Source organism: Procambarus clarkii, chromosome 23 (genome assembly GCF_040958095.1).
Source record: "Procambarus clarkii isolate CNS0578487 chromosome 23, FALCON_Pclarkii_2.0, whole genome shotgun sequence".
NCBI classification, from domain to species: Eukaryota; Metazoa; Arthropoda; class Malacostraca; order Decapoda; family Cambaridae; genus Procambarus; species Procambarus clarkii.
This window is the reverse complement of record NC_091172.1, coordinates 43,507,593-43,521,035: the sequence shown is the minus strand read 5'-3', so window position 1 is coordinate 43,521,035 and position 13,443 is coordinate 43,507,593. Positions and strand designations below refer to the sequence as shown.

The following is a 13,443-nucleotide window of genomic DNA, read 5'->3' as shown; positions in this document are numbered from 1 at the left end:
TGTAAATGATCCACACTATCTTGAAGCCTCGACAATTTAGTTAGCACGTCAATAACAGTTATATGGGTGGTTAATTCATATTGGGGATATTTACTCAAATCTATTGAAGGTTTCGGTAATCTACCTTTGGTTTCCAGGTAATCAAGACCTTTTAAAATACAAGTAATGTGTTTCTCTTTCGTTTTGTATTTATAGTGACGATCCATATCTGGATAATTAAAGTCGTCTAATTCTTCATATCCCAATGGCCACTTTGGCCACTCGTCACCATTATTACATGATTTCACTATTTTGTTGGTAGTTTTGAGATCATCATTTGAATAAAAGGTCACTAAAATATTTTTAAGTTTTGCAGTATCATACTTTTTTCTAAAGAATAAAATATAGTTGATCATTTCATTTACTGACGACGTCATTATGTATTCGTTTTTGGTAAATGAATGGAATAGTTAAGTGAAATTCTAAATTTTTATTACTTATATACACTTCTTGCCCAAATTTTATTTCTAATTAGCACCGCCTTATAAGACAATATGCCGATTCCCAGCGAAAATGTAGTGTTTTTAGTAAAAGAAACTGCACAAAGAGAAGTCCAGCTGACCCATCCCCCTACGTAAATTTATGTGTTCTCCTTTTTGGTTGAATGGATGGATAGTTAGTGAAATTCTAAATTTTTATTACTTTTATACTTCTTGCTAATTAATTTGTGACAATAGTTACTGAAAACTTTGTTTTCATTGAATCTGTACTTATTTTTTTTTTCTTACTCATTGCACATAAAGGGTTTTATTTTGCTTGAATGTACTCACAAATAGTTGATCAGTTAACATTTTTACCTCATTTTCTTTTTAATTTCATTTAACAATTCCAAGGTTATATATATTATATAGAAATAGAAATTTAGTAGCCACATTCCTACTAACATTTGGAATATTCAGCTGCACAAACTTTTTAAAACCATGGTATCCATATTTCCCTTTAAATCTTTTACATCTTCGATTACATCAAGTTCCCAAATAGAAAAATATTTAGACCAATCATGCTCGTATGGTGTAGATATTACTTTAGAACCATGTATAATTAAATTAAGACTAAAGCCACAAGAAATTGTAATTGTAAATGTTTATGCTATAAAAATATGGATGGGATCTACTCAAGAAGGATATCCTGCGGCATCCCAATTACAATTTATACTGCGAGTCGTAGTTAGGGAGGATGAAAATTATTGTTCTTATATGTTTGTGGAACTCTTCTTTAACATTGACCAAAGAACCAGCATGTTCTGTGAACATAATTTCAAGTATTCACATGATCCGGATTACTTAAAATTGCCTATCGCGGGATATAGGTCCTACGCCAAAGATCCTTCCATATTTCTGATGATGATACAAGCTTCCAATCAGGAACGAGAAGCTCTGAGAGAGATAATGATAGCAGACGGAATATCGATTCCATCGTCATTTTGTAAAGTTGATCAGGGTGCGCTGAAAAGGGTTATGTCCCTCAAACAATATTTGAATCGGCATTATTATTTTAGGTACATGATGTTTAAAAATATACGTTGGGAATTAACCCGAGATGTGAGAGATTACGAAGCATGGTTGAAAAATAAAAAATGGCTTAACTACGTTAATCACAGGATGATTCAACATAGACCCTTTTGTTTATATGATGAATATTTTCATGACGTGTATGAAGATAGAATTTATAATATATGGTCTACACATTATACATTTCGGGTTTTCAGTGATGGTGATGAAAAGTGTGATGATATATGTTGTATTGCGCTACGAAACCTTGACCGAATTTATCATTTAAATTCGGCGAAGAGCGAATTAATTGCTCGAATAGTGGCAAAAGAATATGGATTATTTTATATACGAAAGGTAAAACGCGTACTTTTCATAACCCGAAATCCCCATCTCTTTATGAACCTCATTCAAACGGGAGAAAAGGAAGAAATCTGTCGTTTTATTATATAAGACGAAGGTTTATCATCATCATCATCATCATCACCACCACCTCCATGTAAAAACACCTACAACCCAAATAGTTTGCAGGCAATGTGCGTCAATCAATTTGTGAATTCCTTTTTGGATATTAATAGAATGGGATATTGGACCGTGGCCTGCTTACGTAGAGCAATCAACACCAACCCTAATATTCCTCATTTATTTAAACACCAATTAATCAACGAAGTTCAACGGAATCTAATGATTAGATCTTGGGAAAAAGCAGTGGCTGATGAACCAACTACTGAACTTTTATTTTTTTAAGAACAGATTCAATGAAAAAGTTTTTTACTGAATTGAAAATATTTGTTTATTATTCTTATAATAAATAAATCAAAAGTTGGGATTAAATAATGAAAAAACATTGATGAATCTTAATAATGTAATAATGCCCAATCAATTAATTTACATATCAATCTTTACATTAGAAAGGGAACTTAAGTGACTGACTGGACTCTGGCCGATGGTAGATTTAACCAGTTCAGTTATCATTTTCTCCACTTCAGAGTTACGTACTTCTTCCGTTAGTCGCAAGGCAACATCTTGTAAATGATCCACACTATCTTGAAGCCTCGATAATTTAGTTAGCACCTCAATACCAGTTATATGGGTGGTTAATTCATATTGGGGATATTTAGCCAAATCGATTGAAGGTTTCGGTAATCTACCTTTGGTTTCCAGGTAATCAAGGCCTTTAAAAATACAAGTAATGTGTTCGTCTTTCGTTTTGTATTGATCCTTGTAATCCATCATATCTGGATAATTAAATTCGTCTAATTCATAATGGCCACTTGTCATCATTATTACATGATTTCACTATTTTTTTGGTAGTTTTGAGATCATCATTTGAATAAAAGGTCACTAAAATATTTTTAAGTTTTGCAGTATCATACTTTTTTCTAAAGAATAAAATATAGTTGATCATTTCATTTACTGACAACGTCATTATGTATTCGTTTTTGGTAAATGAATGGAATAGTTAAGTGAAATTCTAAATTTTTATTACTTATATACACTTCTTGCCCAAATTTTATTTCTAATTAGCACCGCCTTATAAGACAATATGCCGATTCCCAGCGAAAATGTAGTGTTTTTAGTAAAAGAAACTGCACAAAGAGAAGTCCAGCTGACCCATCCCCCTACGTAAATTTATGTGTTCCCATTTATCATTTAAATTCGGCGAAGAGCGAATTAATTGCTCGAATAGTGGCAAAAGAATATGGATTATTTTTTGCAGGCAATGTGCGTCAATCAATTTGTGAATTCCTTTTTGGATACTACTAGAATGGGATATTGGACCGTGGCCTACTTACGTAGAACAATCAACACCAACCCTAACATTCCTCATTTTTTAAAACACCAATTAATCAACGAAGTTCCACGGAATCTAATGATTAGATCGTGGGAAAGAGCAGTGGCAGATGAACCAACTACTGAACTTTTATTTTTTTAAGAACAAATTCAATGAAAAAGTTTTTTACTGAATTGAAAATATTTGTTTATTATTCTTCTAATAAATAAATCTAAAGTTGGTAGCAAATGCTAAAAAAAAAATTGATGAATCTAAATAAGGTATTAATGCCCAATCAATTAATTCACATGTCAATCTTTACATTAGAAAGGGAACTTAAGTGACTGACTGGACTCTGGCCGATGGTAGATTTAACCAGTTCAGTTATCATTTTCTCCACTTCAGAGTTACGTACTTCTTCCGTTAGTCGCAAGGCAACATTTTGTAAATGATCCACATTATCTTGAAGCCTCGACAATTTAGTTAGCACCTCAATACCAGTTATATGGGTGGTTAATTCATATTTGGGATATTTTGCCAAATCGATTGAAGGTTTCGGTAATCTACCTTTGGTTTCCAGGTAATTAAGACCTTTAAAAATACAAGTAATGAATTCGTCTTTCGTTTTGTATTGATCATTGTAATCCATCATATCTGGATAATTAAATTCGTATAATTCATATGGCCACTCATCACCATTATTACATGATGCCACTATTTTTTTGGTAGTTTGGAGATCATCATTTGAATAAAAGGTTACTAAAATATGTTTAAGTTTTGTAGTATCATACTTTTTTCTAAAGAATAAAATAAAGTTGATCATTTCATTTACTGATGTCGTCATTATGTATTCGTTTTTGGTAAATGAATGAAATAGTTAAGTGAAATTCTAAATTTTTATTACTTATATACTTCTGGCCAAAATTTAATTTCTAATTAGCGACAATAGTTGCTGAAAACTTGTACTTTTGATAATGATTAGTTCCCCTTTTTATACCCTTCGACTTAATACTAAATAACCGCAATTTTTGTTATCTCAATATTTTATTGAGAATGCTCTTGGTCTTCTTTCATCTTTAACATAAAATAAAAAAAATACAACTGTCTTCATCACACATATGGGCTTTTTTGTTGCTGAGTGACTTCAAATATTCAGCCTGGTTGATTCTCTGACTGAATTCTTCACCACATATATTTATGAACAGTCAGTAGGTGTACGCAAACCAAAGTAATGGTTGAATCTGGATATAGGTTTTTTTTTGGTTGCCTCTGTAGTTCAATTTTCTCACACACCTCCCTTATATGTTTAAATGATTTTCACTGATATGGGTTCCTTAATAGGCGTTGGTGGTGATTGATTAAGAGAAAGTGGGGTTCTATGTGGCAACTACTTCATCTTGTAGTGTCAGTCTTGGGGATAAAACGAAGGTGGGGGGAGGGGGGTTTATGATGGTGATAGTAGTGACGGCAGAGGCACTGAAGTTGAGGCAGCAGCCACTTCAAATTTTTTTATCTTCGTCTGGAAACAAAAATGATGATAGTAGGGGTGACGGGATTCACTTAGTTTACGCAGATGTTCCAGTGGACCACCACTGTTAAATAGTAGATATATTATAAATATGCTAACCTTTAAATTCACTTTTTTTTGCTTAACTTCTTCGTCTCTCTCTCTCTCTCTCTCTTTCTCTCCGAATTTCATTAACTTTCTGCAGCCCACAAGTTAAGGGAAAGGAGGAGTTGATGATGAAGGTAGTGGTGGTGGTTCTTCTTCAACGATCCTGGAGAAGAAATTGCAGGTGCTGCCTCCATACCAGACAAGTCCAACTGACACTGATATGTATCAATTGACAGCACCCTATGTCATCACCTTCCTTCCCTCCCCCCCCCCATCTCAACATAAACAATGGGTCAAGTCATTTTTAATCGACCAATTACTGACCGACCCACTTTCTTTGCTAAAACGGCAGTTGATCAGCAAACATTTTACCTCATTTTTTTTCACATGATTCATGCTATTATTGACCAATTGAAGAATATCATTGTATACTAATTTATATTATTAATATGTGTATATTAATTTTATTTAACAGTTCTAAAGTTATATGTATAGAAATATAAATTTAGTAACCACACTCCTACTAACATTCGGAATATTCAGTTGCACAAAGCTTTTAAAACTATGGTATCCATATTTCCCTTGAAATCTTTTACATCTTCGATTACATCATATTCCCAAATAATGAAATATATCATCAAATATGGTTCACATGGTATAGATATTATTTTAGAACCATTTATAAATCAAATACCATTTAAACCCCAAATTGTAAATGTTTATGCTATAAAAATATGGATGGGATCTACTCAAGAAGGATATCCTGCGGCATCCCAATTACAATTTATACTGTGAGTTGCAAATAATGAGGATGGAAAATTTTATTGTTTCTATAGGTTTTTGGAAATCTTCTCTAACATTGACCAAAGAACCATCATGTTCTGTGAACATAATTTCAAGTATCCCCATGATCCGGATTACTTAATAGTGCCTATCGCGGGATATAGATCCTACGCCAAAGATCCTTCCATATTTCTGATGATGATACAAGCTTCCAATCAGGAACGAGAAGCTCTGAGAGAGATGATGATAGCAGATGGAATATCGATTCCATCTTCATTTTGTAAAGTTGATCAGGCTGCGGTGAAAAGGCTTATGTCCCTCAAACAATATTTGAATCGGCATTATTATTTTAGGTATATGATGTTTAAAAATATATGTTGGGAATTAACCCGAGATGTGAGAGATTACGAAGCATGGTTGAAAAATAAAAAATGGCTTAACTACGTTTATCGCAGGATGAAACAACATAAACCCTATTGTTTACATGATGGATCTTTTTATAACGAGCCTCGTCAAGATATAATTTATAGGGACCCCAACTATGAAATTAGATCTCATTTGGGGGTACCCAAATATTGTAATGACTGGCGGGATAGAGATTCTATTTTTCGGGTTTTCAGTGATGGTGATAAAAAGTGTGATGATATATGTTGTATTAGGCTAGGAAACCTTGACCGAATTTATCATTTAAATTCGGCGAAGAGCGAATTAATTGCTCGAATAGTGGCGAAAGAATACGGATCATTTTATGTAGAAAAGGTAAAAGGCGTACTTTTCATAACCCGAAATCCCCATCTCTTTATGGACCTCATTCAAACGGGAGAAAAGGAAGAAATCTGTCGTTTTATTATAGAAGACGAAGGTTTATCATCATCATCATCATCATCACCACCACCTCTATGTAAAAACACCGACAAGCCAAATAGTTTGCAGGCAATGTGCGTCAATCAATTTGTGAATTCCTTTTTTGGATATTAATAGAATGGGATATTGGACCGTGGCCTGCTTACGTAGAGCAATATACACCAACCCTAATATTCCTCATTTTTTTAAACGCCAAATAATCAACGAAGTTCAACGGAATCTAATGATTAGATCTTGGGAAAGAGCAGTAGCAGATGAAACAACTACTGAATTTCCAGTAGAAATTAATAATGAAGACAAATATTATCATTTATACGGTAGTATAATATATGGTTGGTAGTATAACACTGTAATTCAATCAAAACAATTTTTCAAAAAAAAAACACCTGGCCTATTTGACGAATCTGGCCTTACAATATACAACTTCCACATATGAATTTAATCAGTTCCTAGAGACATGTTGTAGCAGTGCAGCCAAAGGAGAAGAAGAAGAAGAAGAAGAAGAAGAAACACAATTAGATAATCCCAATCCTAAGGTATTTATAATATATCTACTATTTAGTAGTCGAAGGGTATAAATAAGGGGAACTAATCATTATCAAAAGTACAAGTTTTCAGCAACTATTGTCGCTAATTAGAAATTAAATTTTGGCCAGAAGTATATAAGTAATAAAAATTTCGAATTTCACTTAACTATTCCATTCATTTACCAAAAACGAATAAATAATGACGTCATCAGTAAATGAAATGATCAACTTTATTTTATTCTTTAGAAAAAAGTATGATAATACAAAACTTAGAAAGATTTTAGTAACCTTTTATTCAACTGATGAACTCATAGCAACCAAAAAAATAGTGGCATCATGTAATAATGGTGATAAGTGGCCATATGGATTAGACGAATTTAATTATCCAGATAGGATGGATTACATGGATCAATACACAATGAACCACGAATTCGTTACAGATATTTTTATAGGTCTTAATTACCTGGAAACCAAAGGTAGATTACCGAAACCTTCAATAGATTTTGCTAAATATCCCAAATATGAATTAACCACCCTTATAACTGGTATTGAGTTGCTAACTAAATTATCGAGGCTTCAAGATAGTGTGGATCATTTACAAAATGTTGCCTTGCGACTAACGGAAGAAGTATGTAAAACTCTGAAATACAGAAAATGATAACTGAACTGGTTAAATCTATCATCGGCCAGAGTTCAGTCAGTCACTTAAGTTCCCTATCTAATGTAAAGAATGATATGTGAATTAATTGATTGGGCATTATTACATTATTAAGATTCATCAATGGTTTTTATTTATACTTTTAGCATTTGCTTCCAACTTTAGATTTATTTATTAGAATAATAATAAATTCAGTAAAATAAAAGTCCAATAGTTGGTTCTTCTGCCACTGCTCTTTCCCACGATCTAATCATTAGATTCCGTTGAACTTCGTTGATTAATTGGCGTTTTAAAAAAGAATGAATATTACGAATGGTGTTGATTGCTGTACGTAAGCAGGCCACGGTCCAATTATTAATATCCAAAAAGGAATTCACAAATTGATTGACGCACATTGCCTGCAAACTATTTGGAGGTGGTGGTGATGATGATGATGATAAACCTTCGTCTTCTATAATAAAACGACAGATTTCTTCCTTTTCTCCCGTTTGAATGATGTCCATAAAGAGATGGGGATTTCGGGTTATGAAAAGTACGTGGCATACCATTTCTACATAAAATGATCCGTATTCTTTCACCACTATTCGAGCAATTAATTCGCTCTTCGCCGAATTTAAATGATAAATTCGGTCAAGATTTCGTAGCCTAATACAACATATATCATCACACTTTTCATCACCATCACTGAAAACCCGAAATGTATAATTTTTAGACCATTTATCACAATATTTGGGTAAAAAAAAAAAAAATTACATTGACGTTCATAGTTGGGGTCCCTATAAATTATATCTTCACGAGGGTCGTTACAACCAAATTTTTTATGTAAACAATAGGGTCTATGTTGTTTCATCCTGTCATCAATGCAGGTAAGCCATTTTGTATTTTTCAACCATGCTTCGTAAGCTCTCAAATCTCGGGTTAATTCCCAACGTATATTTTTAAACATCATGTGCCTGAAATAATAATGCCGATTCAAATATTGTTTGAGGGACATAAGCCTTTTGACTGCAGCCTGATCAACTTTGCTACATGGCGATGGAATCGATATTCCATCTGCTATCATCATCTCTCTCAGAGCTTCTCGTTCCTGATTGGAAGCTTGTATCATCATAAGAAATATGGAAGGATCTTTGGCGTAGGACCTATATCCCGTGATAGGCAATTTTAAGTCATAATGACAGGGGTCCTGGAAATTCTGTCCACAGAACATGATGCTTCTTTGGTCAATGTTAGAGAAGAGTTCCACAAACATATAAGAACAATATCTTTCATGCTCCTTAACTACGACTCACAGTATAAATTGTAATTGGGATGCCGCAGGATATCTTTTTCGAGTAGATCCCATCCATATTTTTATAGCATAAACATTTACAATTACAATATTGCGTTTAAGAAATGGCTTTAATTTAATTATACATGGTTCTAAAGTTGTATTTAAAAGATAAGAATTATCTTTGTCTAAATATTTTTCTATTTGGGAACTTGATGTAATCGAAGATGAAAAAGATTTAAAGGGAAACATTGATAAAATGTTTTTTAAAAGCTTTATGCAGCTGAATATTCCGAATGTTAGTAGGAGTGTGGCTACTAAATTTCTATTTCTATATATATAACTTTAGAACTGTTAAATAAAATTAATATACAAATATCCCCAATATAAAATAACTACCCATATAACTGTTATTAAGGTGCTAACTAAAGCTAGTGTGGATCAGTTACAAAATGTTACCTTGCGATTAATGGAAGAAGTAGGTAACTCTGAAGTGCAGAAAATGATAACTGAACTGGTTAAATCTACCATTGGCCAGAGTCCAGTCAGTCACTTAAGTTCCCTTTCTAATGTAAAGAAATATGTGAATTAATTGGTTGAGCATTATTACATTACTAAGATTCATCAATGGTTTTTATTTATACTTTTAGCATTTGCTCCCAACTTCAAGATTTATTTATTATAAGAATAATAAACAAGTATTTTATAACATAATCAATTCAGTAAAATAGTTTAAAATACTACACAGTGCTTTGTGTCTTTTACACAATCCCAATAAATATGTCACCACTGTTTTAGCCACGTGAACGAGTTTCATTAAATAGCAGTGGTCGTCAGCGTCACTAAACAATACAAAATGTATGAATTGAGTTGGCCAATGCTCCTCAATGTGTGTATGTTACAAAAACCTGGTAACGTTGGTTGAGTGATTTTTTTCTACATAGGCTGGGAGGGATGAGAGTAGAAGGCAAGGAGGGAGATACTGCACATTACCTCACCCCTAACACCTCCCCACCTCCTTCCTTCTCTCCTGCTTGATACCTGCCTTCCTCAAGCATAATCAACCAGGCGGCGACGCGACCGTGTTTCCTCAAGACACGAACACTCGAGCAAAACACGTTGGCTTCTCCCGGTAAAAGGGCTTGCAAGCTTTTCAATCTCTTTACTCCTGGAAAGGCTTAACTGATACTATCTGCGGGCAAAGCGTGTTTACCGCACACGCACACACGCACACGGGGAATTGATAAGGTAGAAAAGGATGAATTATTTAACATGGGTGGTACACACACAAGGGAACACAGGTGGGTATTGAGTACCCACATGAGCCACAGGGACGTTAGAAAGAACTTTTTCAATGTCAGTAGTTAACGGATGGAATGCACTAGGCAGTGGTGTGGTGGAGGCTGACTCCATACACAGTTTCAAATGTAGATATGATAGAGCCCAATAGGCTCAGGAATCTGTACACCAGTTGATTGACAGTTGAGAGGCGGGACCAAAGAGTCAGAGCTCAACCCCCGCAAGGTAAGCAAAATTAGGCAAGTACACAGGGCCTGGCGGCTGAGTGGACAGCGCTCTAGGGTGGTAGTCCTAAGGGCCCGGGTTTGATCCCCAGAAAAAAAAGCAGAAACAAATGGTCATTTTCTTTCACCCTGGTGCTCCTGTTCACTCGGTAGTAAATAGGGAACCACCACGGACAGGAGTACACCCATACACATATTTCACCTCCCTACTGAGAGAGCGGGAAGATGCCCCCCCCCCCCTTCCCTACTGTGAGAGCGGGAAGATGGCCCCCCCTCCCCTCCTTCCCTACTGTGAGAGCGGGTAATTTACTCCAACTCAAATCATCTTTTTCTTTACCACTTCTCGGCCAAAGAAGCATAATCCAAGTTTATAATAGGATCTTTTACTAAAGAAGCATAAAATAATGTATATATATCCAACTCATCAAGACATCCCTGCTGGCTCAAGTACTCCAGTGTGACGGCTATTTTTTCATCTATCAATTTATCAAGTTTTTGTGATTTAGCCATAAATGCAGCCTTGCTCCGTTCAGCTATATTATCATCTAATGTCAAATCTTCCACGGCTCTCTTCCAGGAACTAACCATTAGACTCCATTTAAGTTCATCATCGATAAATTGATATTTAAAAGAATCCGGGATCTGGAGGGTGGAAACCATTTCTTCGCAAAGAGTGGCCGCTGTCCAACCCCATTCTGTTGTTCTAACATCCAAAAAATAACTTGTAACTGCCCGAGTACATATAGCTCGTAAACGATTGTTATATTTGTGCGGAGATGTTGATAAACCCTCGTCTCGAACGATAAAACTATAAATTTCATCCTTGTTCCCCGTTTGAATAATATCCACAAAGAGTTTGAGATCTCGGGTTAGAAAAAGAATACATTCAGATAGTACGTCAAATGGGGTGCTATAAGTTACTATGATCATTTCGAAATAAATTTCTCCATAATTTTTCACATGCATGCGTGCAATTAGTTCACCATATGAATTCACACATGGTTCCATGTTTCTTCCATCACCATCATCATGCCACCAGTTACCAAATTGATTCACATGATACACTCTGTCGATGTGATTTAACAAATGATCAGTACCACAAAAAATTTCAGAGTATTCTTCCTCACAATCGCTAAATACCCGATATGTGGTAGTAGTGTCCTTATTCCAAAGTATGGTGTAACCAATTTTCCCACAGTCATACATATGCACGAACCTTCTAAAAAAAAACTTAAAACTGGGTTTCATGTGCAACTTTGTTAGTTGAAACTCTCTGTCGTTGAACAAGCAATATTTTTCGTGTTGAATTCTCTTTTCATGAGCGTATTCAGACCATTCTTGGCCATATAACCATGCTTCGAAAGCAATACCCAGCAAACAATTTTAGGTTGCCACAACATATCTGGAAAGTATTTGAAAGTATTGGAAACGTTTGTTTTATCGTATCAGATACGATATTGTGTGTGGACTTAAATAGGTTTCCAAAACTTATAACCAAGACATATGTATCTAACACTAATTTGAGATGTGGCAACTTTACACTCCTAACATGAGTCATTCATAATCCATTCATACACCAATATGAATCTCTTATGAAAGGTTTGAGCCAATAATCTGAACCATTTTCACATCTTTGTGTTTAAAGTTAAGTTTCTTGAAATTAAATTATATTTTATATTATATTATTTTTATTATATTTTATATTATATTATTATTTTCAATTTAAATATTAAAACCAATTTAAGGGTAAAAAAAATCTAAGAATTTATATTTCTTTTATTATTTACTAACAATTATAATTATTTACTAACGGAGAGAGGGGAGGCTGGACGGCGGAGAGTGGCGGCTGTGGCGGACAGTGGCGGCGGTGGCGGATAGTGGCGGCGGGCGGACAGTGGCGGCGGGCGGACAGTGGCGGCGGCGGGCGGACAGTGGCGGCGGGCGGACAGTGGCGGCGGTGCCGGATAGTGGCGGCGGGCGGACAGTGGCGGCGGCGGGCGGACAGTGGCGGCGGTGGCGGATGGTGGCGGCGGGCGGGCGGACAGTGGCGGCGGGCGGGCGGACAGTGGCGGCGGGCGGGCGGACAGTGGCGGCGGGCGGACAGTGGCGGCTGTGGCGGATAGTGGCGGCGGGCGGACCGTGGCGGCTTTGGCGGCGGTGGTGGACAGTGGCGGCGGGCGGACAGTGGCGGCGGCGGGCGGACAGTGGCGGCGGCGGGCGGACAGTGGCGGCGGTGGGCGGACAGTGGTGGCGGCGGGCGGACAGTGGTGGCGGCGGGCGGACAGTGGCGGCGGTGGGCGGACAGTGGTGGCGGCGGGCGGACAGTGGAGGCGGTGGGCGGACAGTGGTGGCGGCGGGCAGACAGTGGTGGCGGCAGGCGGACAGTGGTGGCGGCGGGCGGACAGTGGTGGCGGCGGGCGGACAGTGGTGGCGGTGGCAGACAGTGGTGGCGGTGGCAGACAGTGGTGGCGGTGGCGGACAGTGGTGGCGGTGGCGGATAGTGGCAGCGGGCGGACAGTGGCGGCGGTGGCGGATAGTGGCGGCGGGCGGACAGTGGCGTCGGGCGGACAGTGGCGGCGGGCGGACAGTGGCGGCGGTGGCGGATAGTGGCGGCGGGCGGACAGGGTTGGCGGCGGGCGGACAGGGTTGGCGGCGGGCGGACAGTGGCGGCGGTGGCGGATAGTGGTGGCGGGCGGACAGACAGTGGCGGCGGGCAGACAGTGGCGGCTGTGGCGGATAGTGGCGGCGGCGGGCGGACAGTGGTGGCGGCGGGCGGACAGTGGTGGCGGCGGGCGGACAGTGGTGGCGGCGGGCGGACAGTGGTGGCGGTGGCGGACAGTGACGGCGGTGGCGGACAGTGGCGGCGGTGGCGGACAGTGGCGGCGGTGGCGGACAGTGGC

General features: G+C 37.8%; 1 protein-coding gene across 1 annotated transcript in view; it reads left to right on the top strand.

Moving 5' to 3' along the window:
• The window catches only part of LOC138367840 (uncharacterized), a 455,100-nt gene extending 445,234 nt beyond the window's left edge, over positions 1 to 9,866 (top strand). Inside the window, exons 9-11 of the mRNA XM_069329821.1 lie at positions 7,012 to 7,101; positions 9,439 to 9,564; positions 9,819 to 9,866. Coding sequence (XP_069185922.1) covers positions 7,012 to 7,101; positions 9,439 to 9,564; positions 9,819 to 9,866 — 264 coding nt within the window. The remainder of the gene's footprint in view (positions 1 to 7,011; positions 7,102 to 9,438; positions 9,565 to 9,818) is intronic.
• The last annotated feature ends 3,577 nt before the right edge of the window (positions 9,867 to 13,443 follow it).